The following is a 25888-nucleotide window of genomic DNA, read 5'->3' as shown; positions in this document are numbered from 1 at the left end:
TTTTTTTTTTTCTTTTTCTATGTTTGCTTTTCATGTAGCATAGTAAACCTTTAACATCTGTGGTCAGATTTTTTTATGATCAGTTCATCTATACTGTGTTTTTATTTATAAAACAAAGCCTAGAATCTAGGGTATTGCCTTTATCCACAGCATACGTCTATTCCTCGGAAGCATTCATAAGTGGATGCAGCTAGTGCCAGTCTTTTCCACACGCTTTCATGTTATGGCCCATTTTAATTTCATTTTCTTTTTGCCTTCTTCTATTCTCTTCCCTAGTACTGGTCAAAAATGACGATCAGGTTTAGTTCCCCCAATCTTACAGTTGCCTGATCATCTCAAGTGTGGCTCTGTTCATTCACTGTATCATTCTTTTTTCTGTCTGAGCCTCTTAGCTGGCTGAGGGCTTCTCAGCAGTATAACAAATGATATGATTATTCTACAGAAGTAGTAACTTATTTTTGTTCTCGTTGTTATCATTGCGAGTGGCCACAATCAGTTTCATAAGACTGGCAGAAGTGGAGAGTTGTGGGACCTGTGAGAGGATGAGTCTTACTGTAACCTCCTAAAAATGTGCCTATTTTCAAAATTGACTGCATAGGCTAAAACAAATCCGCAGTAGAATATTAGTGTGAAATACAAATGAAAACAAGGCAGACCTGTAGACATCACACCAGTTAATGATTATGAAAAATTTTTGCCTTTCCAGTTGCATTTAATACCTATAGTGAATCTGGCTCCTTGCTAGGCCTAACCAAAGGCTTTAGAGAGCTAGTCATAAAATGGAAAAGCCCTTGCAAAGTGTTTTTTGCATACATGGGTATTCTTGCTGTCTCCATGTAATGCTTGGGACCAACTTGGGAAAGAAAGAATGGGGAGGGGAAATGATTTGTGCCAGGTCAAACACCTATTCTTGTGTGCAGTGGCAGATATCTAAAAGAGAAATATGAGTTTATGTTGTATTTCCACTGACCATTTCTGTTGGAAATAAGTTTCTCAGTTTAGAAACTTGTTCTGGCTTTGTTTCTGATTTGTGTCTAAATGTTGCTGTAGAAAGTATAAAAACCAAAACAGCAAATCAAGAAGATAACTGTAAATATCTTAAATACCTCAACACGAACTGTTGGGAAGGGCTAAAGTTTCTATTGAATATTTTTTAAGAATTTTAATGAAGGCTGACTAAAAATGCAATTCTCTGTCCAGTTCCCATTTAATCACCTGATGGCTTTGATTAAGATGCAATGTTGAGATCAGCTGTATTGTAAGTTTTACTTTGAAGAGTTAAAAATCTGTGTACTATGCTCCATAGTTTCCTTAATTCATGTCTCTTTCTATATTGTATCTTTTGGAATTCCAAAAATATGATGTTTTTTAGCAATTAGTAGGTAGAATAGCACACTCAGCAGAAAAGAAATGGAAAGCTGCATAAACATTAATGAACTATTTAAGGAATTTTGTCTTTTTAAATAAACTCTGCCAACTGTAATTAATGTTGAAAGATGTAATTTTTCTAAGCATAAAATATTCCAACATGTTAACTACCTTTATATGTATTACAGTCATACTTACTACTCATTAAATTTCAGACCAACTTGGAGTGTGTTGGTTTGATCATGGTGTATGCACAGATCTTTGATTTAGAAAACAGATTTAATGCAAAACCAAAAATAAATCAATGAATAACCATATGTACAATAAGGAACATGGCAAAATAATTATGGGTATGCTTTAGACCAGATTCTGGCTTTGTATATTTGAGTGTGAAACTAGAGAGCCTAATTTTACTTATTTATTTTGCATGAGCTTAAAGCTTTTTTTTAAGGGTTTTAGATGGAATCTAATTATAACTAGTACTTCAGCGTCTTCTGCTGCTTGCTGCTTTTGCTCTGCTCTCTTTTATGTTACCCTGAAGATAACTCTATTATATGTTGCTTATTATACATCAGTGTAGTTTAAACCATTATATATAACTTAAATTTACAAGGTAGTTCTACTGGTGATCATCATGTAGAAATCCGAATCAGGCACTGTTTTACAATTGGATGTGGCCCAATAAATATAAATACATAAATATAAATTCTCCATTACGTCAAACTGCTTTTTAACTTGAATATTTGAGAGTTGGATCTCTTGAATGTACTGTAAGCCTCCTACACTTCTTGTATGAGTCAGGTAGAAGTGCTTTACCAAAATGCAAGTCTTTTGCATAAAGTAATTATCATCCCACTCTGGGGAAATTTATATTAACTTGAAGTCCCAGAGATGTGAATAAAATGTCCACCTCCCACCTGTTGAGTCTGGTCTATATTTAACTTTGTGTTTTTATATAGATATGTGAGCATAACAAGAGTCGTTCACCAATAGTTTTGTAATGTATGGCAGTACTTTGGCCTCTATTTCTTGTATTGGTGCATGCTGCTATCAGCTGTTATTAACAGAACAGCCTGAAACACAAAGAAAGTTAAAGACTTAAATACAGAAAAAATAGTCTTTCTACTCAGCTTTGCATAATACTCTGTAAAGTCCAGCAGTTTAAGGGCTACAGGTTAGCTTGCATATGAAAAAAAAAAAGAGAAGGTTTTAGCAGAAATATCATTCAGCTTTTAAGAAATGTTATGTCATTGACTTCCACTGAAGGATTTTTTCCCTTCTTTCTTTCCTTACCTTAACTGAAGAAAATCCATGGTATATTGGTATACACGTAGCCATGTAGTACATATCATATGTAACTTGGCATATGGAATAGATAAAAAGTAAGATTCAAAGAAAAGAAATGTTTTAAGGATTTAAGGCATCATAAAAGTAAGAGGCAATGTTTAAAATATTTGCAGTGCTACAAAATTTAACTTTGTGCCATTCAGCTTCATCAGATTTTCCACGTGTATTGATTAAATTAAAAAATAAAAATAAAAAAATAAAAAGACCTGCTTCTACTTCAGGAAAGACATAGGAATTTTAACAGTGAAACAGCAGTCATTCATCAGCCGCTGTCCACCTGCATACTGAAGTTGTCATCAATAATGCACAAGATAACATCTCTTAAGTTGAAAGAACAGTAGGATTGGCATCAATTTTGCTTAACAGAGCATCATACACAGAACAGACAGTGATAACTGAAGAACTGACAGCATCCATTATATTAAAACATATATGGCTCTTATTTGGAAGTGTTATGTAAATCTGGCACAACTTTTTTTTTTTTTCCCCCCTCTTCCATAGTCTGACTTCAATTGCACTGAAATTAATTTTATTTTTCTCCTGTTTTCAGAGGGTGATGAGACAGGAGTGATGGATAATCTGCTTGAGGCCTTGCAGTCGGGAGCAGCATTCAGGGATCGCAGGAAACGGACACCAAGAAGCCAGGGTAAGGAGAACACACCCCCCCAAAAACTTAGTTTTGAATTGAGTAGGAATGCAAGTATTGGAAGTGTGAAGGCAAAAGCTTTTTTGCAAAGACTTGCAACAATTTTCACTGAAAGTTGGTCATTGAGCTACTGTGAAATCTCAGCGGGCTGTTTCTTTGTGATCACAAATTTTTTACCTGATAGCAGTATCTTCAGTTAACTATAAACTCCAAAAATATTATACCAGGAGTTCTTGTTGTGTTTTAAATGGCATTTTAAAAAGTCACTGCAGTTTGAGTGCATGTATATTCATCCTAATCTTTAAAATTGTAGGTATAATTAGTTTGACATAGATGACGCTGTGAAAAACATTAGCTTCTTAACACCAATAAGAATTTAAGCATATAGCTGATAGTCGTTTTCAAGCACTGGTTGTGGGCATGTTCTGGTTTGGTTAGAAACTATACTGTGTGTAGTCATAAAAGCCAAATTACAATGAAGTAGCTGCATTTTCTTGAGGCAATAGTATTGTACGGATGTAGTCTGAACAATTACTGCTTCCTGCAGGTTTGATTTTGATGAGAAAATTTGAGAAAGGGCTCAGCAACTGCAGTTTCAGCCTTCACTTCCTCCTTCCCTTACAATATGTCAGTTGCGCACAATTCGTAAATTGTGTTTACTGTGCACTTATCTTTTATTAAAGTTTATGATAGTATACTGTATTTTCAAATTTTTTCGTTTAAAACATATCTTACAGCCAAAAAAAAAATCTTAAAAAATAAAACTGTTGAAAGTTATAGTTATTTGGCATAAAATCAAATGCTAATATGTCAAATATATGCTGCTGAAGGTTTGAAAAAAATGGTATCTTGTTATTTTATGAAATAGCCAAGTATATCTACCTCATATCCAATAAGCTGGGGTTGACTCTTTTTTTTTTTTTAATAAAAGCAAAATCTACCATCCTCTTTCATCTAGTTAGCAAAGATAGCATATAACTTTAACTAAATTACTTCTAATTTGGCGTATGCCTGATTTTGCTTGAAAAAATGTGAAATACATTACATGGTTCATTCCTACTAGGAAATGAATTGTGCTACACTTCCGATATCATTCTTCAGAGCTTCTTTCTGCTCTCAGCTCAGAACTGAAAGAACTAATATTGCCCCATTTGTTCAAGTTTTTATAGTTTATAACTAAAAATGGGACAAAATATATCCCTTGTACCAGATGCTTTGTTTATGCTACATCTATAACACTAAATTTTAATGTGGTCCTTATATAAAGTTGACACAGTGTATCAGAGCTGTAAAAACTCCCAACAGTACTTGCTATATAAGTAGCCCTATCAAAGAAGTTTTTTATTCCTTTCCATAGTAAATGAGATACCATAAGATCATCTTAGTTCAGTTCTTCATTTCTCTTTACTATCATACCCCAAATTGGATCTCATTATTTTATCGTAGGGCAGCCTGAAAGTGCAAGCTTTAGAACAGTCAGTACTATTCTTTGTATTTTGATAGGATGTTTTTCTAAGGATATTTGGTTAGTACACTTTTTTAATGATCACTGAATTTAACTTCTAGAAAATTTAACCTTCTTTTTTCTTGAATTTCCATTAAACCTCAATCATCATCATTTTGCAAGTAGAAGTTATGCAGTGAATCAAAGGAAAAAAAAATCAAGAAAAGATCATAGACCTAAGACCATGGACCTCAGCAATAGAAGTTTTGTCAATCAGTTCCATGTTCATGTATTTCCATGTTCATTTTTAGTGGAGCACATTGAAAGCCTAATACCTTTTATCTCACTCTTCTGAATTTTTTCCACATGAATTCTGCCATTTTCTTTGAAATCCAAATCACTTGTACACAACAGCTTTCACTTCCTTTAAACTCTTTCACATATCTCATAGATGTACATAAAAATACTTTCACTCTACATTTAAGTGTAGCATTGTTCAGATGTAATACAACAGAGCAGAAATTTTGTACACTTGAAAATGAGAAGGCTCTTTCAATATAAATCAAGTGTTCTGTTTCTGCCTGGATGCTTTTTCTAAGGAATAAGAGGCTGCAGAAGGCTGAATTTTTGGTGATATTCATTACTAGTCCTACATAAATTAATTGCATTAATCATAAATTGTGGATGAAAAAGCTGTCCTTTCAGATAAGAAGACTTTAAAACTAGCACGAAAATCTTTGGTAGCTATTTTTATTGTGCTCTAATAATTTTCTGTCCATAAGTTTTATTATGTATCATCTGATTATGTTTGTTTATTCTCCCAGTTTGCATTTTCTTCATTCATCCTGCAGAATGTTGCCATCAGTTTTTCATTGTGGGACCATTGCTACAAATAGCCCTTAGGAACCCTGTCCTTTTTTACAGTTGATCTGAGAATGTTTTTTTCCTTTCAGTATTAATGCCCAGTCAGTGCAGACTCTTTCCAATGCCTTGCCTATTGGGAGCTTTAATTTAACTCCTACATTGCTTTGTGGGACGTGGTAGAAATAGGCTGGCCCACTCTAACTCCTGTTCCCCACTAGACAGGAGAACTCTTGGGGGTTAATGTCAGGTTAGTAATTTGCAGGGTCCTATCAACTTGCATGTTTCCTTCAGAATCCTATTTAGGTACCATATTTCTGGCTCTTTTTATATTTGTGGACCCCTGTGCTATTAGGGAAGGATCCCAGTAGTAACACTTCTAGTGTTGATATGGTGTAGCATCTCAACTTCTTTCTAGATTTGGGAATGTAGTTCTGGACTCCATCAGGCGAACAAGAAAAAAGGAGCTAAACACTCTTCAAACAGAAGTCCTGAACTGATTGCATGATCCTTTCCGTGTTTAAATATTATGTTTTTTAAATGAATCTATTTGACCTGCTGCTAAAAAGGTTAATGATTCGTTATTGGTGTGTGTGGAAATGAACCCAAGTAACTTAAATCACAAAACTCGAAGCAAAATTGAGCCAAGAGGTACTGGTTTAACTCCTTGATCAAAATGTGTTTTGATCCATATCTTGAGAAATATCAATTTGAGAGATGGTGTCTCTGTGTTATGGGTCTTTAAGCAGAGAATGACCAAGTTCTGCAGGACCCTCTTATGGGAGGAGTGATGTTCATGCCCAGGAGGAGAGAGGGCTCTGGAATGCAGAGTAGAGGGGCAGAAGAGGAGGAGGATGGCAAAGGAGTTGCAACAGCGCACCAAACACCTGCAGCTTGAGGTGGKATTTTTCACCCAGCAGTGACAAAAAAAAACAAACAAAACTTCCCAGGGATCAGAGGGGACTGCGCAAAATTTGCTGCAGCTCCAAGAGCCAGTGAGATGACTGAAACCCCAGTTTGTAGGCAGTGACTCCCCTGCAACAGGAGTGAGGAGAACTTGTCTACAAAGGCAGAAGACACTTTAAAATATGACCATGACATCTATAAGCAGTGAACTATAGTATTAGAAAAACAGGTATGATGTTTACAAATTTTCATATCTCTCTTTAAAAAGTTGCAGGGAAAATGAGTTTTCAGTACTATAAATAAGCTTTGAGTGTTCTCAGGAGTTTCATGTGGTGAGGATCTGCTAAGCATTTAACTGCATGCCTCTTCGGTTTCAATGGAAGGAAGACAAAGTACATAAAAGATATGGAAAGAAGAGGTTTGGGGATTTCTGGGCTTGCTGGGTTGTTCGGTTGAGATTGGCAACCATACAGCAAGTGGTATAGCACTGTCTATACTTGGTACACTACATAGGAGTTTCTCGTACATTATTCATAGCCTGCTGCACTGTTTCAGAAATTGGCATGTATTTTTAACATACAGGAAAAAGTGCTGTTATTTTGGAACTTAGACTTGTACAGCAAGTTTTGAGCTTGAAGCTGTCTTGGTAGCCATCATGGGCTGAAAAGAAAAATTGTTGTTTTCCAGCTATTTGGACACAGATTTCATTTCTGTATCAGTTCTAGCTTTCTCACAGTATCAGTGGTTTGTGTTTTGTTTTTATTTTTTTTCTAAGTGAAAATCTAGCAAGAAGAAAAAATAAGTTTTGTTTATTTACTCCTTGCAGTTTTTTAAGCAATGCAGTAAGTTCACATGCTTACATTTTCCATGGGTGTGTTCTAGATCTCAGTCTCATGTTGCAAGCATTCTTATTCTGTGTGCACCTACTCGCTGCAAATGAAAACAACTGAAGAGGGAGAGAATGGTTACAAGCAGCAGACCGTAAAAAATTGCCCTGTGTTATATTTGCTTCCTGTGGTTTCACCGAGTAAACTCAACTCAAAGGAACAAACTGTAACATCACCACTAGTGACATTCTTGATCGGTTTGGCTGAAAGGAAAAAAACACAACTACTAAAGGAGAAACTTCTGCAACGGCATGTGTCCGTTGCTAGCAGGAGGGAGCAGGTTGGCCGTAGGAGGGATCCTTTCATTTGGGTGGCTATAGGCTACAACTACCCCAGGAAGAGTGTCATTYGGCCAAAAATCCCTGTCTATTCAATTAGTCTTTTTTTACAGAGGTCGCTGGCATACTTGATAGCATATATTTGTGCTCACTCGATCGTGTGTTTAATCTTTAAAGAGTAAGAGACCGAATGGGTAAGAGCTGCAGCTAGCAAGGGAATTGTGCTTTGTTCGTGTAGGATGATAACCATAGGCATGGGGAACTGCCCAACATCACGGCTTTCCAACTGCGCAAAAGAGTTTGAGGGATGTGTACAGGCAGGCTAGGAAAAGCAAAACTCATTTTACATGTGTAGCTTCCTTGCTTTTCCTTGTTTGCAGAACTTGCAAATGAAAAGCTACATTTTAATGGATTGCATTATAATTATAGATTTTTTTTTTCCATTAGAATCTTTTTGTCATCAGGTCATAGAAATAATAATAAAGAATCCCTATCCCCCTCCTGCAGTTTTTCCTTTCATTGTAATTTTATGTGTACCTTGACCTGTAGATTTTTCAATTTGAAATACATTTCAGTGCGATTTCTGTCTCTCCTAGGCCTTATTATTGTATCTTTATTGTTTCTAGATACTGGATTTTAACTACGGACCTTCTACTTTCAGTGGATTGCTTTGCCTGTAGAGGCTGTATATTAATAATTAGAAATAGGTTTCTAGAAATGTTACTTCCCATTTGAAAAATGTACTTGCTTTTCTGCAAGTTTGCTAATACTGGGATAGGAGTTTAACAAAGAAGGGTATTAGGTGGCATTCATCACAGGTACCGGTTTAAAGTGTGTGTCCAGCAGCACTATTGCTCCAATTATCCCTGACCTTTCTTTCTAGCCTTGGGGTATGAGATTATTAAAAAAGACTGATTCAGGAATATTTTTGCTCTAATATTAGTTTAAGTAAATTTCTGTACAAAGCTAACTGTTCTATTAGGGTTTTTCCTTTCTGCTAAGCTGCTAAATCTTTTGCCATGGAATTAAACTTAATTTTTTCAGAAACTTTTACTAGTGCCCTTTCCTACATATCCAGTATATTGCAACTGCAATGGTAGCATCTGCCACTCTTTCACTACCAGGAAATCATAGCTTTAAGGCATATGAATGCATGTTCTTTCTGCTTTAAATTTCAAGAGGCAATATAGTCAGAGTATTTACTGTGTTTGCTAATATGCATGTTTTGGATTATTTTTAATACTATGCATCAAAATCAAACCAGCAAGCAGCACAACAGTGAGATGCATACCAGGCAAAATTTAGTAACTGTTTTGTGAACTTGATTTAATTGAGAATTACTACATAGTCATTGCTATTTCCATTTTAGTGGTATACCGTGAGAGAGAGAGAGAGAGAGAGAGAGAGAACGAACAAACCTGCCTTGTTCAACATTAATTTGACTCTTTTATGCAAGCTGTCTGAAATGCTGCCACCGCTTGTTTAACTTCAGTAAGATTAAAAAAGAAAAAAGGAGGCAATAGAATATTACTGTCTTTTAATGACTTTTGATAATTTTCAGTTTACTTTCAGACACTTCCTTTAATTAAACAATGCATACTTAAAAAAGGAGTGTATATTTCATAACAGTTCATCCGACTACTAACCCTCAAAAAACCCAAATTATATTTTTAGGAATTTTGAGTCTTGTGCTTGAAGATATAGCTCTGTTTTGAATTGAAATCTAACTTCTGTATTTACCTTTGCATTGATTATTCCAAATAAAATTTTGACAGTTAGTTAGGTTTCCAGACGCATGGTCCTTATTTACCTAAAACATACTAAAATAAAAATCTTCAGACAGTCAAAGAATATCTTCTTAACTGAAAGTGTTGTGAATTATTTTGTATATGGCAGTTTTATAAACTGATTTTGGATATGCTTACATCTGGGTGTGAGCTGATGAGAATATTTATCAGTGTAAAAATCCCCAGATGCACTAGTTACTTTTTAGAAATAAGAAGTTGTGCTTAACTAACATGATTTTTGAGTCATCTTACTGCTGCCTTTCAGTGGAACAGGATGTCATCATATTTATCATCATCTGTTATGAAGCTAAAAATATCTGTTACAGACTATCAAAATGCTAGTCTCAAGTTTAAAAAGAAATAGGTCAATATGTACTTTAAATGCATTTCATCATCTTTTTAAACATCTCATGCTAAAGAACTACTCTTTCTATTGCCATATTCAGCTGGCATCTCTTAATTTTTGTTGTTTTACCTTGAGACATTCAATATTTAAAAGCATGTTTTGCTACCTTAATTATTTAATGGAGGATTTGTGCTTACAGAGAACTATGGACTAATGAGACTTACACATATCATCTAAATGCTTCAGAATTATCACAAATGTAATAGCAAGAGCTAAATAAGGATCACCAATAATAAATTTGCCATTTATGCCATCAAGGCATTATTGTGAGATTTAAGTTTGCTTTTATCGCTAAATACAAATATGAGTTGTATAAAGAAAATCTATTTTTAGTACCATTCAAATCTAGTCTTAGCAAATTAGTTGGGTCTAGAGAGCTCCATAAACAGTCCCAAAACTATTTAAAAACAGATATTTGTTGTGTAATCTGTTTCTACTATATATGCATTTTGGCTTATGATTTTTGTAATTAAAGTAATACTGGATAACATATTCTAGTGGGTTAGCATGTAAGCAACAGCTGTAGTATGTAGGGGTTTTGTTTTGCATTTGGGAAGAGTTCTGCTTACAATAGGGTGAAGGAGAGGTGATGAACAAGGGAGGAAAGAAGGAACTAAAGCTGGATATAACCTCCAGGCTTCTTGGACTCGATTTTCTAGTTTTTTAGATGGACAGCATTCTTTGGGATGAAGGGAATGAATAAGTTGTGAAAACACTTCACAACCTTAAGTATATGGGCATAAAAACAAAAATTCAAGAACTGTATCCATCTGAATAATTGTTTTCACCTGTGTAGATGACCCATCTATGGAGAAAGTGTTGAGGATTGTTTGTCTTTCGCATTGGTTCTGTGATCCCGATACACATGCGATTGTTCACATGTCGGCATAGAGCTTGTGCATGTGTATTTCTATGCATGGGGCTATAATATAAAAAAGCTGTGTGGGAAATTTCTCCAAATATATATATATATAGTAATTTTGGTAAAGTACTTACAAATGTTTGCTAAATAAGACACAGAAATGTGCTATTGTGAACTCTATTGCTGCTGCTTTGTGTAATTCTGAATTATTAATTGCCATTTTTATTCTTTTTTCATGATAAGATTTTAATCTGAATGAATGAAAATATGCCATGAAAAGTGATACTCTTTCTGAAAAGTGTCCTTCAGAAAGATGGTGCTATATAATTGTTACTAATTACATCTGAGTTTGCATAATTCACCCAAAACATTAATAATTTGCACAAGGCTAAGGAGAATAATGCGTCTCTTCCTTTTCTTAGTGTAGATGTTTAAAAACACATTTCATTACAGTATTAAAAATTCTCTGGAAATTGTTCTGCAGAAGCATTATATAAAATGTTCTGATACCTTCAGTGTAATATTTTTAAGCTTTTTAATTTAAAAAAAGATTAACAGTTATTTTATTCATCTAATTTTCCTAAGATCAAAAATATAAAGTTCTAAATTTTTGAGACTTAAGGGGTAGTGTGGTGTCTGCTTCTTTGTGAAGTCAGACACATTGCCCTAATGATGACGAGAATCACGTGGAAGTACTGAGAATTATACTGCAGCCCCACGACATCTGTAACTTGCACATTTAGCGTCTGAGCTTATGTGACAAGTACGCAGTCCTGTGCAGTTGCTTCAGACACTGGGACTGACTGTTATACTCCTTTCTTTAAAGTTGTTTTGTCTTTTAGAGTTCATCGTCAGACTCTGCAGATACCTGAGGCAGCCATAGGGCTCAGCTTTTATTATCGAGTTTCTTTTTCTGGGAACTGACCTGTCACAGCTGTTTCTGAGGCTCTAAAAAAGCCGTGTTTTGAATTCCAAAAGCCTTTTTGAATGTCCTGTCTTGTGAAGTAGACTTTTAGAACTGAAAACAAAGCTTTTCTGAGAAGCAGAAGTGTGTGCAGTAACCAGCCTCTCAAAAGAGGTAATCCAGCAGGCAGCTGCCAAGTTAGTGTGACAGAATCTCGTGCAAGTTGAAAGTCACCCACACGGCTAAATTTCTGAATTCACACTGAATCCAAAAACTTCTGTTTTAATGAGGAGCGTCTTACTACATGTTAAGGCCTACATTTCTGCAGATGGGTAGCTAAAGTTTGGCCCCATCTGCATGTGGCAGCTGAAGTTAAAGAAACTACTTTTACACACCCAGAAGGGGTGTGCATGCACACGTGTACATACTATGTGAGTGCTAATGAATGATATGCAGGACTGATTTAATTTACATTTGGACATTTGATTTTTATTGGCAGTGGTGACACTTTTTTGTCATCATGCAGTTATTGTGAAACACTGTTTGAGCAGTTATCAACTGCAGTACTGTTTATTGAGGTAGTGCACATTGGCTTTAATATTTTAATATATATGCATAATGAATGTAAAGGAAAGGAAGGACATGAAAGCCTTTTTGCAATGTGTGACTTGGTAGCTGATTAATTTGCCAGACATACRTTTAGGTCAGGATGGGTTTCTTTGGCAGATAGGGATGTTTTTCTATTCCATCCTGTTYTAAATATGTAGTTTGGAATTCAGATAGTGCTCTAACCTCATCACAGAGGGATTGTCCCAAGTTTCTTAATGGCAGTTGTCCTGAATTTCAGAAGTTTGACAATTTTACATCTTTTTCTGTAATGTCTTCTTGCCTGAAACAGCTTAACTAGTTTATTCTCTGCAAAGTAAATATTCACCCTACTGGTAATGACATAGCGTGACAAAGCATGGAAATTGTAATTTCCTTGTTGCATGATCAAAAGAAAATGAGATTCTCTGGTCAGCGTACCCAAAGTAGCAGTGGTTAGCCACAGAATGCTGATACCACGTCTCAGCACTGGGCACAGGTTAGTAGTTAGGCAGTTACGTCGTTGTGCGAAAAGCCAGAATCTCAACTGCTGCGTATTGCCATAACTCTTTTCACCTTATCAGTCTTTTTAGTTCAATAATCTATGACAGGTTAAATAAATGAAGGATCTGGGCCAGGGTGTGTCCAGCAGCAGAGGGGCATGTAGAGGGCATAGCTGCTTAAAGCAGTCCCTGTTGGAGAAAGGGAGAGGCTACGTAAACTTTCTAAAAATGGCATGCCAAGAAAAAGGAGTGGGAGGATGCTACATATGAACTTGATACTGTACACCAACAACTTTGTTTTTGATTAATACTTTATTCTCCAATTACTGTTTCATTTAAGTTTCTAATTCTTAGAAATTTTGTCAAGGTGTCTTGAATATACCATCTTTGTCTCAGGTCACTTATTCATGCATTTATAGTTTTTCATTTTTCAATTACAAATAAGTGATGAAATAAAAGAGGGTAGTAATGGTATTACCRTTTTTTATTATATCTCTCTTTATCTGAAAATCTGTAATGGGGAATACTCCCAACTTGCCCTTTAAAAAAAAAAAAAAAAAAAGCTTGTAAGAGATTTAATGATTGAGTTTCATTTTGGGGCTGCACAAAGCCCCAGGGGGACAAGCAAGGGGATTTTGTGGTGGCCAGTAAGACCTTTGACTTCAGAATTCCAATTTCCATGACAGCCATGAGTTTTGCACATGAAAATTGCCATTAAAATAAAGATACCTGCTTGAAAATCTAGAATTTTGTGATTTTTCTCAAGGTAGTAGTTGATCAAGAGACCATGGTGTAGCATCTGTGCTAGAACAATTTGATTCTATGGAGGGTCTGTTCTTCATACAGCAAACTGTACATGGTGAGTCCGGAGTTTTGTGTAGGTAGAAGCAAGCTCACTTGTCCGAACGTCAAGTCAGCCAGCTACCAGTCAGTTTTCTGAATTCTCTTTAGCTGTGGCCAAGGCTGATCCAGCCCAGTGAAGACGTTTGGAGGCACTGAACCACTACACTAATGCAACTACATTGGCTTCTCGGTGACCTGCAGGGTAGTAAAGGACAGTTCCTATCTGCCTGCAAAGACCCAACTGCTTTTTCGTTCATTTTCTTTATCATAGTCAAAGGAGTAGAAAGGTCTCTCATATATATCAAGAAAATAAGTTAAAAAGCATTATATAGTGTCCTATTTTATTGAGCTTTTAAGAACCCTGAAAGGATATTTGCATGTAAATTTTTTTTGGGCTTGCAGTGGAATGGTGCACTGTGAATACAGTGTAACTAGAAATATCTCTCTGCAGTGTTCCTAGTTCAGTGCATTTGTGCATACTGAAAAACCTGGAAAGAAAATTTGAGATATTCCAACAAGACAGAACTGTGCAGTTTTCAGCTCTCTAGGGAAACATTCAAACTATCGACATGTGTTGGAGAAGGTACAGCATCACTTTGAATTTAGAAAAGGGTTGTATGCAATATAATATTCTTAAGCAAAGCATTGATTTCTGTCAATATGCTGTTTAAGTGGGGGGGAGCTTTTAAGAAATCTTCTAAAGAGTTACTGCGGGTAGATTTATAAAAGCAGGTGGAATTATTTATTGTTCATTTGATGGCTTCATTCTGGCTATTTGCTTAATCTAGACAGTCCTCCCTGAGGGGCGAATGCAGGGGCCTGTGACAGTAACACCAGGACAGGCGCTGTTGTGTGGGACRGCAGCACTCATGGGACCTGCTGTGTACTGTGCTCGTCGCAGACCCCGGGCAAGGGCTGCATGTTGCGTCCTTTTCCCTCTAGAGCAGATCGTGTTCCTGTCTCCTTATAGCTTAAGGATTTTGTTTCCTGCAGAAGAAGGGAAATCTTGTTTTATTTTGTGTTTTGGTTGTTTCTTTTATACCTTTTGAGATTTATTCTCTCGCTGTTTTGGTGACATCTGTGTAGTGGCTACCTTCATCAGTTAGTTGAATGCCTTTTAAAGATGGGTCAGCTGAGACTAATTTGAGGGTATTACTGTTTTTCTTCTCAGAAGTCTCACCAATAGGGAAGAAACTGTCACTTTTTAGGATTTTTTGTTTGGATTTTTTTTTTTGTTCTATATATCATTCAGTAGGTCAGTTTTCCGGAGAGCTGAGTACATATGAATTACTCAATCTCTTGTAAATACTTGTCTGTCAGTGTTCCTGCTCTGTTTATTGACTTGTGTAATTCTCACTTAGCTTAAATTTTATAAAAGATTTCTAGTCAAACATTAAGAATTTCTTATGGAAATATGCTCTAAATCGCATGATCCTGGTCAAGCTTCAATGTTCCTTCTATATTTTCATGCACAAGAGCAATTTTTAAGATACTTTTAGAGTACTGTAATGAATGACAAAGCTACTGAACTGGAGTAGTAGTATTACAAGTATGAGATCAAAAAATGGAAGTCAGTGATACACAGCAAAAAATATCACAGAACTGAAGAATACCCTGTGAAAAAATGGAGCAGTTTAGCTGGGAAGCAAACTGGTCTTAGAGTTATAGATAAGATTTATCTAGTCTGTTTTGTTTTTCCTATGCTAGAAACTTCTGCTACTATTGTTTTGTTAATTAGAGGTACACTGCCCAAAACCCCACTTTGATCTTGATAGCTTATGACATTTGGAAAATTTTACCATGTTTTTTCTAGTGTAGATTTTCTAATATAGGCTAGGCCAGAATTTAATTACTTTTATGCTTTTAGGAATTTGGGATCAGATCAGTTTGGGAAGATATTTCGTCTATTGGCAAGTTATTGCCTAGTTTTCTATGACGATGATTTTTGCATTTTGCCTGGAGCTCTTTGGTCATTCATTCATAATGTATTGGGCTTCAAAGACTACAGGTCTGCATTTGCATGGCAATGCACTTTGTCAGATTACACTGTTGTGCTGCAGGAAAGTTAAATTTGAAGGAGCACGTCAAGACCTTGTCAATCAAAAATTTTTAAAGCACAACTTTAGATCTGTATTCCACTTACTGTGCTTCTCATTTTCTGTGTGATTTGTGTATATTTTATTCTTACATTTTCTATTAATGCATTAGATATTTCTTCTGTCATTGAAGAGGATTCTATTTAAATAATTATAAGTATATAAAATTGTACAACAGTGTCTATGTGCCTGTAACTTCATGAATATATTACTAGAGTGGAATGTCAGCCTTTCTGCATTTTTTCCAACAAAGTTAAAGTACAAAGCAAGACAGATGCATCACTGAAATAGGAGAAATGTCTGCTTATTGTGCTAAGTTTTTTGCATTTTTAAGTGAACTGATTTCTAAAATAACATAATAAAAAATAATCAGTTCGACAGACAGCATTCCCGCAGGAACTGGTCTTCAAGTGTTTACAGTGGTTTTTCTGGAGACCTTGGAACTTCAGTCATGTTATTGGGGGCTTATGAGACAATGCCTGAGGTGAAACTTCGGTTCACCGCTTATCAGGGGGTGTGTGAAGGCTCTTGGGCTGAAAGGTTCATTAGGGCAGTCTACAGGAGCTGCCAGTCAGACTGAGCAGACAAGAGAGTGTATTTTTGTTCTGCAGTAAAAAAAGGAGGGAGAAATAATCCAACTTCAGGGATTGCAACATTTTCCTTCTGTAATCATAAAAGTTATATTGTCAAATTACGTAGTTTTAAATTCTGCAGGAACTGCAGATAAAGTAGAATTGAATGAGGGACTCAAAAGGTTTTCATTACTTTTGATAGGGTTTAGTTAGAGTTTGAATTTAGTTGGTTTGAGAACACAGCTAAATTCACTCATTAATCTATTTATCCATGATTAAAATCTAGCAAGGTGTTGAATCAATTACTTGGRAATGAATTATTTTGATAGCTTCCTTATCAATAAATTAAGCAATATCTGATGATTTACCCCTCAAAAATGTTTTATCACTTTTGATTTGTTAAATATTGGAAAAATGCTTCATAATTTCTCTAAGTGGTAAACATATTTCACTGCAAGGCAAATTAGATAAAAACATATTTTATTTTTAGATCCTGTTTACTAGAGTGAAAAATGTAAAGGGAGATTGACTAAAAGTTTCATTTCTTCTGCTAATGGACAACCGCTTTGAAAGAAACTAGAATTATGTTTATTGAGTCTTTTGAATATTCACTGCTGTAATACAATAGATCCTGTTACTAAGTAATATCCATATCACAAAAAGATGATATCTCTTCGCCAAAGGCAGTTATGATTTTCTTTTAAAGCAGTAACAGCATATCTCTTAAATGAGTTTAAATCTATTTCTGTGTTGTGCTTAAACTATGTAAGAAAATGTTTTAAAATATGTTGTTAAATAACTTGAAAGTTTTGTAGCAGTGAAGAGAGAATTTAGGGGAATGTATAAGCTTTTAAAAGGCAGTTTTATCAGTTTGCTGGAACTGTATTGCTGTTAATGCTCTAACTGTTAGGAAAGGTAGTTGAAAGGATGGAACATCAAAGACAAAGCAATGTAATGGAACATAAAACCTGGGGAGAAATTGTTCTTCATTGTACAGAGATACTCAAACAGACAAAGGTCTGCAAAAATTTCTGTATTTCTGAGCACTTAAAGTAGAATGGAAGATAAAGTTCTGTCATGAGGACGGAAAAAATAAAAACAATTTGTACTAGATTGAGTGTCAATACTCAGGTATTGAAGTGCCTTTGGGAAGGAAATAAAGCAAAAGGGAGCTGTGCCGTGCTTGGGAGGATGCCGTGCCCTGCCCAGCTGCACGTACGGGTGAGCCTGTACATGGGCGCTGACGAGAACGTGTAGCTGACCTTGTCATCTGGGATTAAGGCTGCACATTTGCCGAGGGTACCTGTGTGTTTAAATATCCACTGAAACAATTATCTTTTGCTGTATGGGGTCAAAGTAAGGGTGTGTGTGTCTGTGTGTGAAAGAGAGAGAGAATGCACGTGTGTACAAATTTGTTGGTAAAATCATCCTGAACAGCTTCAATGCACCATATTGTGCTGTTTTTTTTCTTTGTCTTCCCAAATATCATACGTGTTATTTTTTGCTTTGCTGGCATATCGCAGGAGCAGGTAATGTTCAGAGAGCTTTCTGAAATTGTCTGTGTAGGCTATACTTTTGCACTGAGGCCCTGCATAATTTCGGGATTGTTTTTGAATTACCCTTGGTAGATTTTTAGATACAGGTCATTAGATGCCACCCTTTGTAGGGTTTTTTCTCCTCTAGTTTTAGCAAATAGTGCTTTGTAATTTCCTGTGATTGTTTCAGGACTTGCCTTGTCTTAAGTACCTGGAGTATTGTTTTCTTTCAGGATGAATAACAATAGGTTCTCATAAATAAAAGTAAAATTTAGATTGAACAAATTATTGTATTTGGAGGGGGGGACAACTAACAAAGCAGAAAACATGTAATGCTTCTTACTAAGCAGTTGCTCATGTTCCGTTGGAAATCTCTTAGAGCACTACATTTATGCCCTCTTTCCAGCAATTCTTCTCTTGGTTTTAGTCCGGTGCCTGATTTTTCTTTTTTTCTTTTTTTGAGTGCATCCTGCTCTCCAGATGTCAGGAGTGATGACTTTGATATCATTTTCAGTGACTAACATCCCTGAATTGGAAAGATCTGTTGATATTTTCATGAAAGCAAAGCTTTAAATGGTCAAAAGTCTCTGCAACTAGCAGAGTTATAGGGAATAACTATTTGAATTTTTTACTTTGTCTAGTGCCTTCAGCACCTTTAGGTGTCATCTGACCCCTTTAGTCAGGAATAGTCATTAGCAAACCCCATAAAGATAGCTGCAGCATCAAAAGATGTCTGGAATTTGTCATATTTGTTATGTCTTGGAATATTCCATGTTCCCACAGCATGTCTCCCATGCCCTGCAGTTTCTTCACTGTCCGTTTGTGTTGAAGAACAGAAAAACTAAAGTAAGATCTGATATTCATGTGTTTTGTTTCAAAGATGCTCATGTAGTATGGAAAAACTTCTTTAAAAAGTCTCTGAGTAAAACACAAGCTTTAGTCCAAATTCCTTACCCGCTAGCCATCTTCTTTCAATTGTGTCCTCTTTTAATGCATGCATGCTAGAGAAATTATTCTAATGCTGCCCAGTCAAAAGGTCAATACATTTCAGAAAGGAAAATGCAGTGGGAGGGTACTTAAAATTTCACTAGAACTATAGGAATCAGAGAGACACGTTTCTGCAAAATATTGTTAATAAGGCAAGGTTACTCTGAGAAATACCTGTGTAGAAGTGTATAAAATTTGTAAATGTATTGAAGAATTTTGTGCACTGTTGTCTTTAAATAGGGTGCTTATATAGCCTTAATTTTAGGCTACGAGGGATTTTAAAACATTACTTATAAATGGACATCTTAAGAATACTAGGTAGAGTACATCTGGAAAATACTATATTTGTTTTGAAAAAATTTTTGTTTTCTAGCATAAAACATCTGTAGGGTTTTGGATTACTAGAATTTGTATGTGACAGCTCATTTCAATCGAAATAGGGAGCTTTCCTTAAAACATGATTTTTCAAGGATTGAAGAGGGATGTAGTAGAATAAATGACAAAGAGAAATTAGAAGCAACTCCCAGACTTCCTAAGCAGACAACTGCACAGCTTTTCTTAGAAAGCTGGTGTAAAATTAGGCCATAATACATTATCAGATTCTTGTATATAACTTCACTGATGTTATAAGGAGTGCTATGAATCCAGATGCATGTTGGGTAAAAGGATGTCTTCTGCTTCAGTAATGTATTCTATGTTCCATTATTCTATTTATAAAATACCAAGTTGTATTTCTTTCTAAAACACCAGGCTTTTGGGTGTAACTGAAAGGCAGTTTCAATAGAAGCCATTGGAAAAAAAGAAAAAAAAAAATCTTAAAATCTGCAGCTCCAGCARCTAACAGGTTGCATTTAATACAGAAATAAGTAGTGCTGTTTATAGTTAACAAATATATAATTCTTTTAAGTTTGTAGGAATGTTTAGAAACAGTTGAAATCATGAATTCAGTTATTATTTGATTATAAAAAGTGCCAGTAGTGACTGAATCTGAACAGYAGAAGTTCTGTTGAAATACTGAGAGCACTCTGGTCTATTTAGTTAGAAGGATGAGCTCACAGATTTGGCGGCTGTATTGATGTGAGTGGTGAAGTGGTGTCTGATCCTGAGGCGACAGTAAACGGGAACAGTAGAATCAGGTACTTGAAAGGCAAGTGAGTGTTCTCAAGCAAATGCATCATCATCTAAGACACCTATGTGCATACAGATTATGCTACTTAGTACTGGAGCGATCATTATGGTCCTACCATGCTTCACATAAGCATTGCAGTGGGTGGTACTAGAGGAAATAGGGTTCCTCCTTAGCTTGAAAAGGTTTTATTTTTCTTCTGAAAGGCAGAAAGAACTGGAGGCTACATATTCTCTCTCTTCCTTTCTCTTCTCTTTTAGAAGGAAACAAATATTAATTTATAAGGAGTAGAAGTGGAAATCTTAGATTGGACAAGTTTTCTTCTGTCGCATTGTTACATCAAGGGCAATCTTGGAGCTTTCTCTGCTCAGCCAGAAACCAGCTCCACCTCCTGCTATATTGTGTTTCCTGTTCTACTGCRAGTATCTGTGTCATGTGTCAGGAGCGATGAAAGGGGGACTTCTCCAAACGTCCCAGGCAGACTATTAAGAACAACTCTTCCAGTGTTACCAACTTTCTTCTTTAGCATTTYCTGCATTTGTGTATCTGTTCTGTACCAATAACATTTTCATATCGCTTTGAACTGAAAGATTAACTTTTTTTATTTAATTTTTAACTTTCTAAAAGTGTTTCTGCATTTATGATTTTGGCTGATATTTTTCACCAGATTTATCTTATAATTTTGAATAGTTTTATGGTGCTCTCTACTTTCCTTTTCCTATATATATATGTATATACATACATATATTTTTTAACTCAGTACTTGATATAAAGTACAAAAAATGATGGACTCAGACATGGTACAAGACTGTGTTGCCTTTGATTTCCACYCAGTGGAGAAAATCATTTTCTTGTATCTATCTTTTTTGAAGTTTTTTTTTTTTTTTTGTAGTATCTGTCTTTTTTTGAAGGGTCTTGTTCTTAAATAATTAAGAGTAAAAGGTTGTATTTGCTGCTTTTCAGTTGAAATTTGTAGGAAAAAAATCTCTGTGGTAGTAAACAGCTTGCTTTTTGCTATCAATAGTTCCAGTTAAGAATATGTAGTATAGGCTCTATGGATTTAGTCTTTTGAAAATTATTCAGTACGAATTTACTGTAATGATGGCCTAATTAGTTGAAGTTCACTGAGTTTAACTAAACGTAGTGTGTTTGATTCAGAGAGATAAATCTGTTACATGTCAACCTTTCCAGGCATAATCCTGCTTTCAACAGTATCTGACAGGTAGTCAGCCCATCAGGCCTGAGGAAGTGCTCTGAAGCAGCTCATCTCTTTACTCTTGACTAGTTATTTATCTTATGAAGCATAATTCACAACTGGCATATGGCAAGTAGGGAGGACCAAAGGAAATGTTCCAAGCCTCCCTTTCCTTCTTTCCTTTCCTTCAGTAAGAAAAGGTTTGCACATGTGGCTGCGACTCCCACTTCTATGTTTCAGAATTTTGTTTCTGTGGCAAAAAGCACCCAAATATAATACATTTTGGCTAACGTAAATTATCTCTTATGGTTGTATATTCCAAAATATGTATATTTAACCTTTCTTTGTATAAATAATATTCTGCAAGTAATTTTTGTGACAAACATTTTTAACATTTTGCATTTCAGCATATTRCATAATTCAAAAAGACAGTCCTTGCAATGTCTTTGTAAGGCAGGTATTCACACTTTTTAGCTAAATACATTTCTTTTGGTTCAGTTTTAGTCTAAGATATCTGTAGATACTATTTTATTTGAAAGGAAAGATAAGATTTTTTCTAAATATCTGTTGTTGCTTCAGGCATGCAGAAGAATGATTTCTAAATGAATCGTTTACTAAAGGAAGAATGTCTTTGTATCAGTTGATGAATGTAAGACATTGAAACTGTGATTTAGGATCTTCAGTCCATGTGCTGATGGAGGAAACGTGCTTGTTTTGGTGAAACCAGCTTTCTCAGGAGAGCATTAAGAAACCCAATAGTAAGCCCTTTTTTCACTAAGTCACTCCAGTAGTTTGATCCAGAAGGAGTTTTCTCCTTTAAGAGGAAATGGGCTTGGTCTGGAGTCTAGTCTACAAAGAAAATATACAAAGTATAATCGACTTCTGTGCTACAGAATTTCTGATCTTGAATATCAAAAGCTCTGACCTGCATGTGCTCTTGGGCAGTCTCATATGCGAGCAATTTTCTGACAAATCTCTTTCAAATTAGCCTTGAAGAGGCTTGGGGCAGCTGTCGATCTACCACACTTTGGACATTCTGTGGTCTTTTTATTTTTAGCTTTGTAGCGAAGAATAATGGAGATGACAGTTGTGCCTATATGCTCTGGTTTTTGGTAGGGAGGCAGTTGGGGGTAAAATGCACAGGGTGCCTGGAGGCCTGCTGTAAGTTTGCCTTTGGTAGATTCTGTACTCCGAGCAACCCCGAGGGAGGCTGCCAGGAAATTGCCTTGTCTTTCCTGCAGTCATGTTTAAGTGTCATGAGGAAAAGTTGAAGATATTATGTGACTACTGACAGTCGAACTAATCGTTTAAGTTTCCTTTATGGTCTGTGAAAAGAAGTAAGCGTTTTTGTAGAATGTGATTGCTCTGATCTTATTGTAGCTACTTGTGTCAGGATGAAGGGGGTGATGTTCTTGGGCCTATTTCTTTCCCTCATCTATAATGGCATAATTATCTCAGATCCTGATATTTACACTGATGATGTTTAAAGTTGGGTTAGATCAATTTCACCCTTTATTCCCAGCTATGTATATATGAGTGTGTATACACATATATACATTTATATTAAAAAAAGAAAAAGTTTCTTATGTGTCAACTTACAATACTTGGGACCAAATCTCCTGCCAATTCTTCTCCTCAGGGTGTATGCTATCTCTTAGAGAAGTTTGTAACCGGTAGAATAGAATTATTTCCTTTTGCTTTTTCCAAAATGCAAAGTATACTTGTCCCTAAATATGCCTAACAAAGATCCTGAAAAGGTGTGGTGTTTTGTTCTTGTCTGCTTTGTGTGTTTTGTTTTATTTTAATCTATTTTGACTGAGTTAACATTTGCTGACATCAGAAATATTCCAAGTACAGGAATACAAATGAGAGCTTATTTTTGGAGAAATGAAATAGCCAATGTGCAGAGCTGGCACTAGAAGTAACTGAGAGAATTAACATCAAATGCATTAAATTTTTATGTATAGGTAATATTTTAGGATTCATGTTTTTGATTCTTCTGAATCATTTATGGCTGGTCATTTTATACCAGAAACATAAAAAAGGAAAGGTATTAAAAACAAACAAACAAAACCCCTAACAACAGTTCTGAAAACTCTCCAAATCAGTAGTTTTCTAAGAGCTGTAGACTATACAAATAAGTAACAGTATGGGCCTCATCGTTCTTGTATAACCCAGTTTTGTGCCAGCAAAATGTTAAACTATATCGCAGACCGCTGTGTTTGTTCTTGTATTGAATCTAGTAGACTGATATTGCAGATGTTCCCGTACAGGTGGAAGTTCCCTTTCAGTTCTCTGTTGTACAAGTTACACAGTTAAGTGTTCTCTTTGGTGTGCTGTATTTTGATATAAGAATAATGGATGTAAGGTCTAATTTCATTTTCAAAACTAATGTTTGATCAGTTTGGTTTGAATATGATGGGCAGGGGATTGTACAGCTTTACTTTTGCATGCAGGTACTCTTTCTTTACTCTTTTTTTGTATGCAGAGTATGCATATGCTCATATTACTTGGTAATATATTTGTGAAGATGCTGGTAAGAAAAAAAATAGCAGTCACTTCGTACTGCTTTTGCTATGCCTGTTGGAAATCTTAGCTTGTCATACTGGAGGCACCTTGGTGTTTCATGAAGTCTTCGTTCCAAATGAATGGCCTACAGTAAGACTTCAGTTTGCTCTAACTTCATACTTCTTAAAGGTCAAGGTGATAGCATGTATGGAAAAAAAGCATTATAAATAGGATGGTCTGTTTTGAAATCTGTTATAGTCTGTTTTACATAAAAAGATTTGAATACCATGCAGAAAATTATGATTGTCTTCCTAGAACAGAATCTGTACTAAAATACTACATGAGTTGGAAGTCAGGGTTCAAGCAGTGTCATTAATGGTTCTGGGTGATGGCTGTGGGGCCTTGGAAGCTTTCATCTTACTTGTCCATGTCCACTTGGTCCATGTGTCCATGAGTGCCACTAAGTGGTACCATTAAACCTCCGTTTTTGAGAATTTTAAAACTGGCTCACAATCCAAGAGTCTTTGAAAGGACTCTGGTAAAGAATTTATTTCTTATCCATGACTGCAGAAATAAATTACAAGCTTCATAATTGGCATTATTTTCACTAAAATAGGCAATACAGTCTTTCCTATATTGTCCCCCAGATTACATATACTGGCACAAATCATAAAGTAAACTTCACGTTAAATTCACTCCAAAGCATCCTGAACACGTGTCCCGGTTCCTGATCTGAAATTCCGTTTCATGGCATGTAAGGAGTTCTTCTAAAAATAGTTCAGACTTTTATTGTACACTACAGTTTTTGCTCATGTCTGAACTAGTAGTCTCAACAAAGGAAAGCACTAAAAATATTTAGAAAAAATATTTCAAACTTTATTTTATAGTTTAACTCTCCTTTTAAGGAAAGAAGTGAATCTTCATTGGAGAAACCATCAGTTTCAAACTATGACTGATCGTAAATACGGGATAAGACCTCTTCTTTTAGTTTACTGTGCTTGCTTACGTTGTTTCATACTTTAGCTCTTATACATGGACACTTTTATACAGTAATTAATCTTCTAGTACTGTCACAGTGCCCTGCTAATTCTAGCTGGAATCTGTAACATAACAAATTTGGTTTACAAAATAGAAATGCAGGCCAGCATCTGATGGTTTAATTTAGCTGTTATATTTTCACATTCTGTTTGGGATCCAAACTCCATTTATGAAACAGTATGAGGAGAGACAAATAAAATGGGACAGTGATTGTGTGATTATATGAACTTTTTGATYTGTGGTGTATTGTCTGTCATTAATTTCCTTTATGTTTTGAAGCTAATGCTTTTTTTAGTTGATTCCTGGAAGTATAGGTTTCCTTGAGATCTTTTAATTTGAAACTATTTTTTTAATGCTGGACTAATGGATATAAGTAGAAAAAAAAGTATCTTGTATAAAATATCACATAAACAAGTAGAAACAATTTTGACGTGCAACCGAAACCAGCCATCTTTAAAAGCAGTCATTTTAGCCATTTTAGTCTTTGAAAATTAATGTTATATGGTGTTCTCATCTTCGACAATGCTTCCGTGTTTGCCGAGAAGGCATTTCTGATGAAAAATAATTTTCCAAAGACCCTAAATTTACTGATGATTTTGTCTAAAATTCATGTTTTCTTATTTTTTAAACTAGATGGATAAGAACTTTCTAAAATAAAGCCCAACCTAGTACAGTACTGCAAGTAAACAGCAATCAATATTGAAATAAAAGGAAAATGCAATGCACAGTTTTTATGCACAGTGAAATTCCCTTATAACTAGCCACATAAAGCCATGTAAGATTCAACTTACTCATATCCTATACAGAGAAATAGTTTAAAACTAAAATTCAGGATAAGAAAGTTTCCTAGTACTTCTGTGTGTAAGGCACAGCAATTAGCAATGATCAGGACCTAGAACCCAGCCACCTGGCTGAGTGCGAGTGCAAAGGTTTTGCTTTTACAAAAGCGGGAAACGTTATGATAGCCCTTGTTCATTCGCTGGATATATTTGCTATTAGAAAATAGACCAAAGCAAGTATAGAGGATGAGGGTATTCTGCTTATAGAAAAGAAAAATTTAAAGAAATTCCTTAAATATGTGTATTCAAAAGACTGGGGGGGTTGAGTAGGGTTTAAAGAAAGCTGCTGTTGGTATAAGGAGTTGTCGGAATCTTTGTCTAAAATCTTCTGAAAGCATTTAGAGTTATTTTCAGCTACTGATAAT

The 25888-nt window shown here is 35.5% G+C and overlaps 1 protein-coding gene across 2 annotated transcripts in view; it reads left to right on the top strand.

Moving 5' to 3' along the window:
* The window catches only part of DIAPH2 (diaphanous related formin 2), a 292492-nt gene that overhangs the window by 211748 nt on the left and 54856 nt on the right, over window positions 1-25888 (top strand). For both annotated transcript variants that reach the window (XM_026082669.1, XM_026082670.1), the window contains exon 27: window positions 3266-3361. In XM_026082669.1, coding sequence (XP_025938454.1) covers window positions 3266-3361 — 96 coding nt within the window. The remainder of the gene's footprint in view (window positions 1-3265; window positions 3362-25888) is intronic.

Source organism: Apteryx rowi, unplaced genomic scaffold (genome assembly GCF_003343035.1).
Source record: "Apteryx rowi isolate R43461 unplaced genomic scaffold, aptRow1 scaffold_59, whole genome shotgun sequence".
In the NCBI taxonomy this organism is placed as follows: Eukaryota; Metazoa; Chordata; class Aves; order Apterygiformes; family Apterygidae; genus Apteryx; species Apteryx rowi.
Note: the sequence above shows the minus strand (reverse complement) of the source record. Positions and strands in the feature narration are given on the sequence as shown.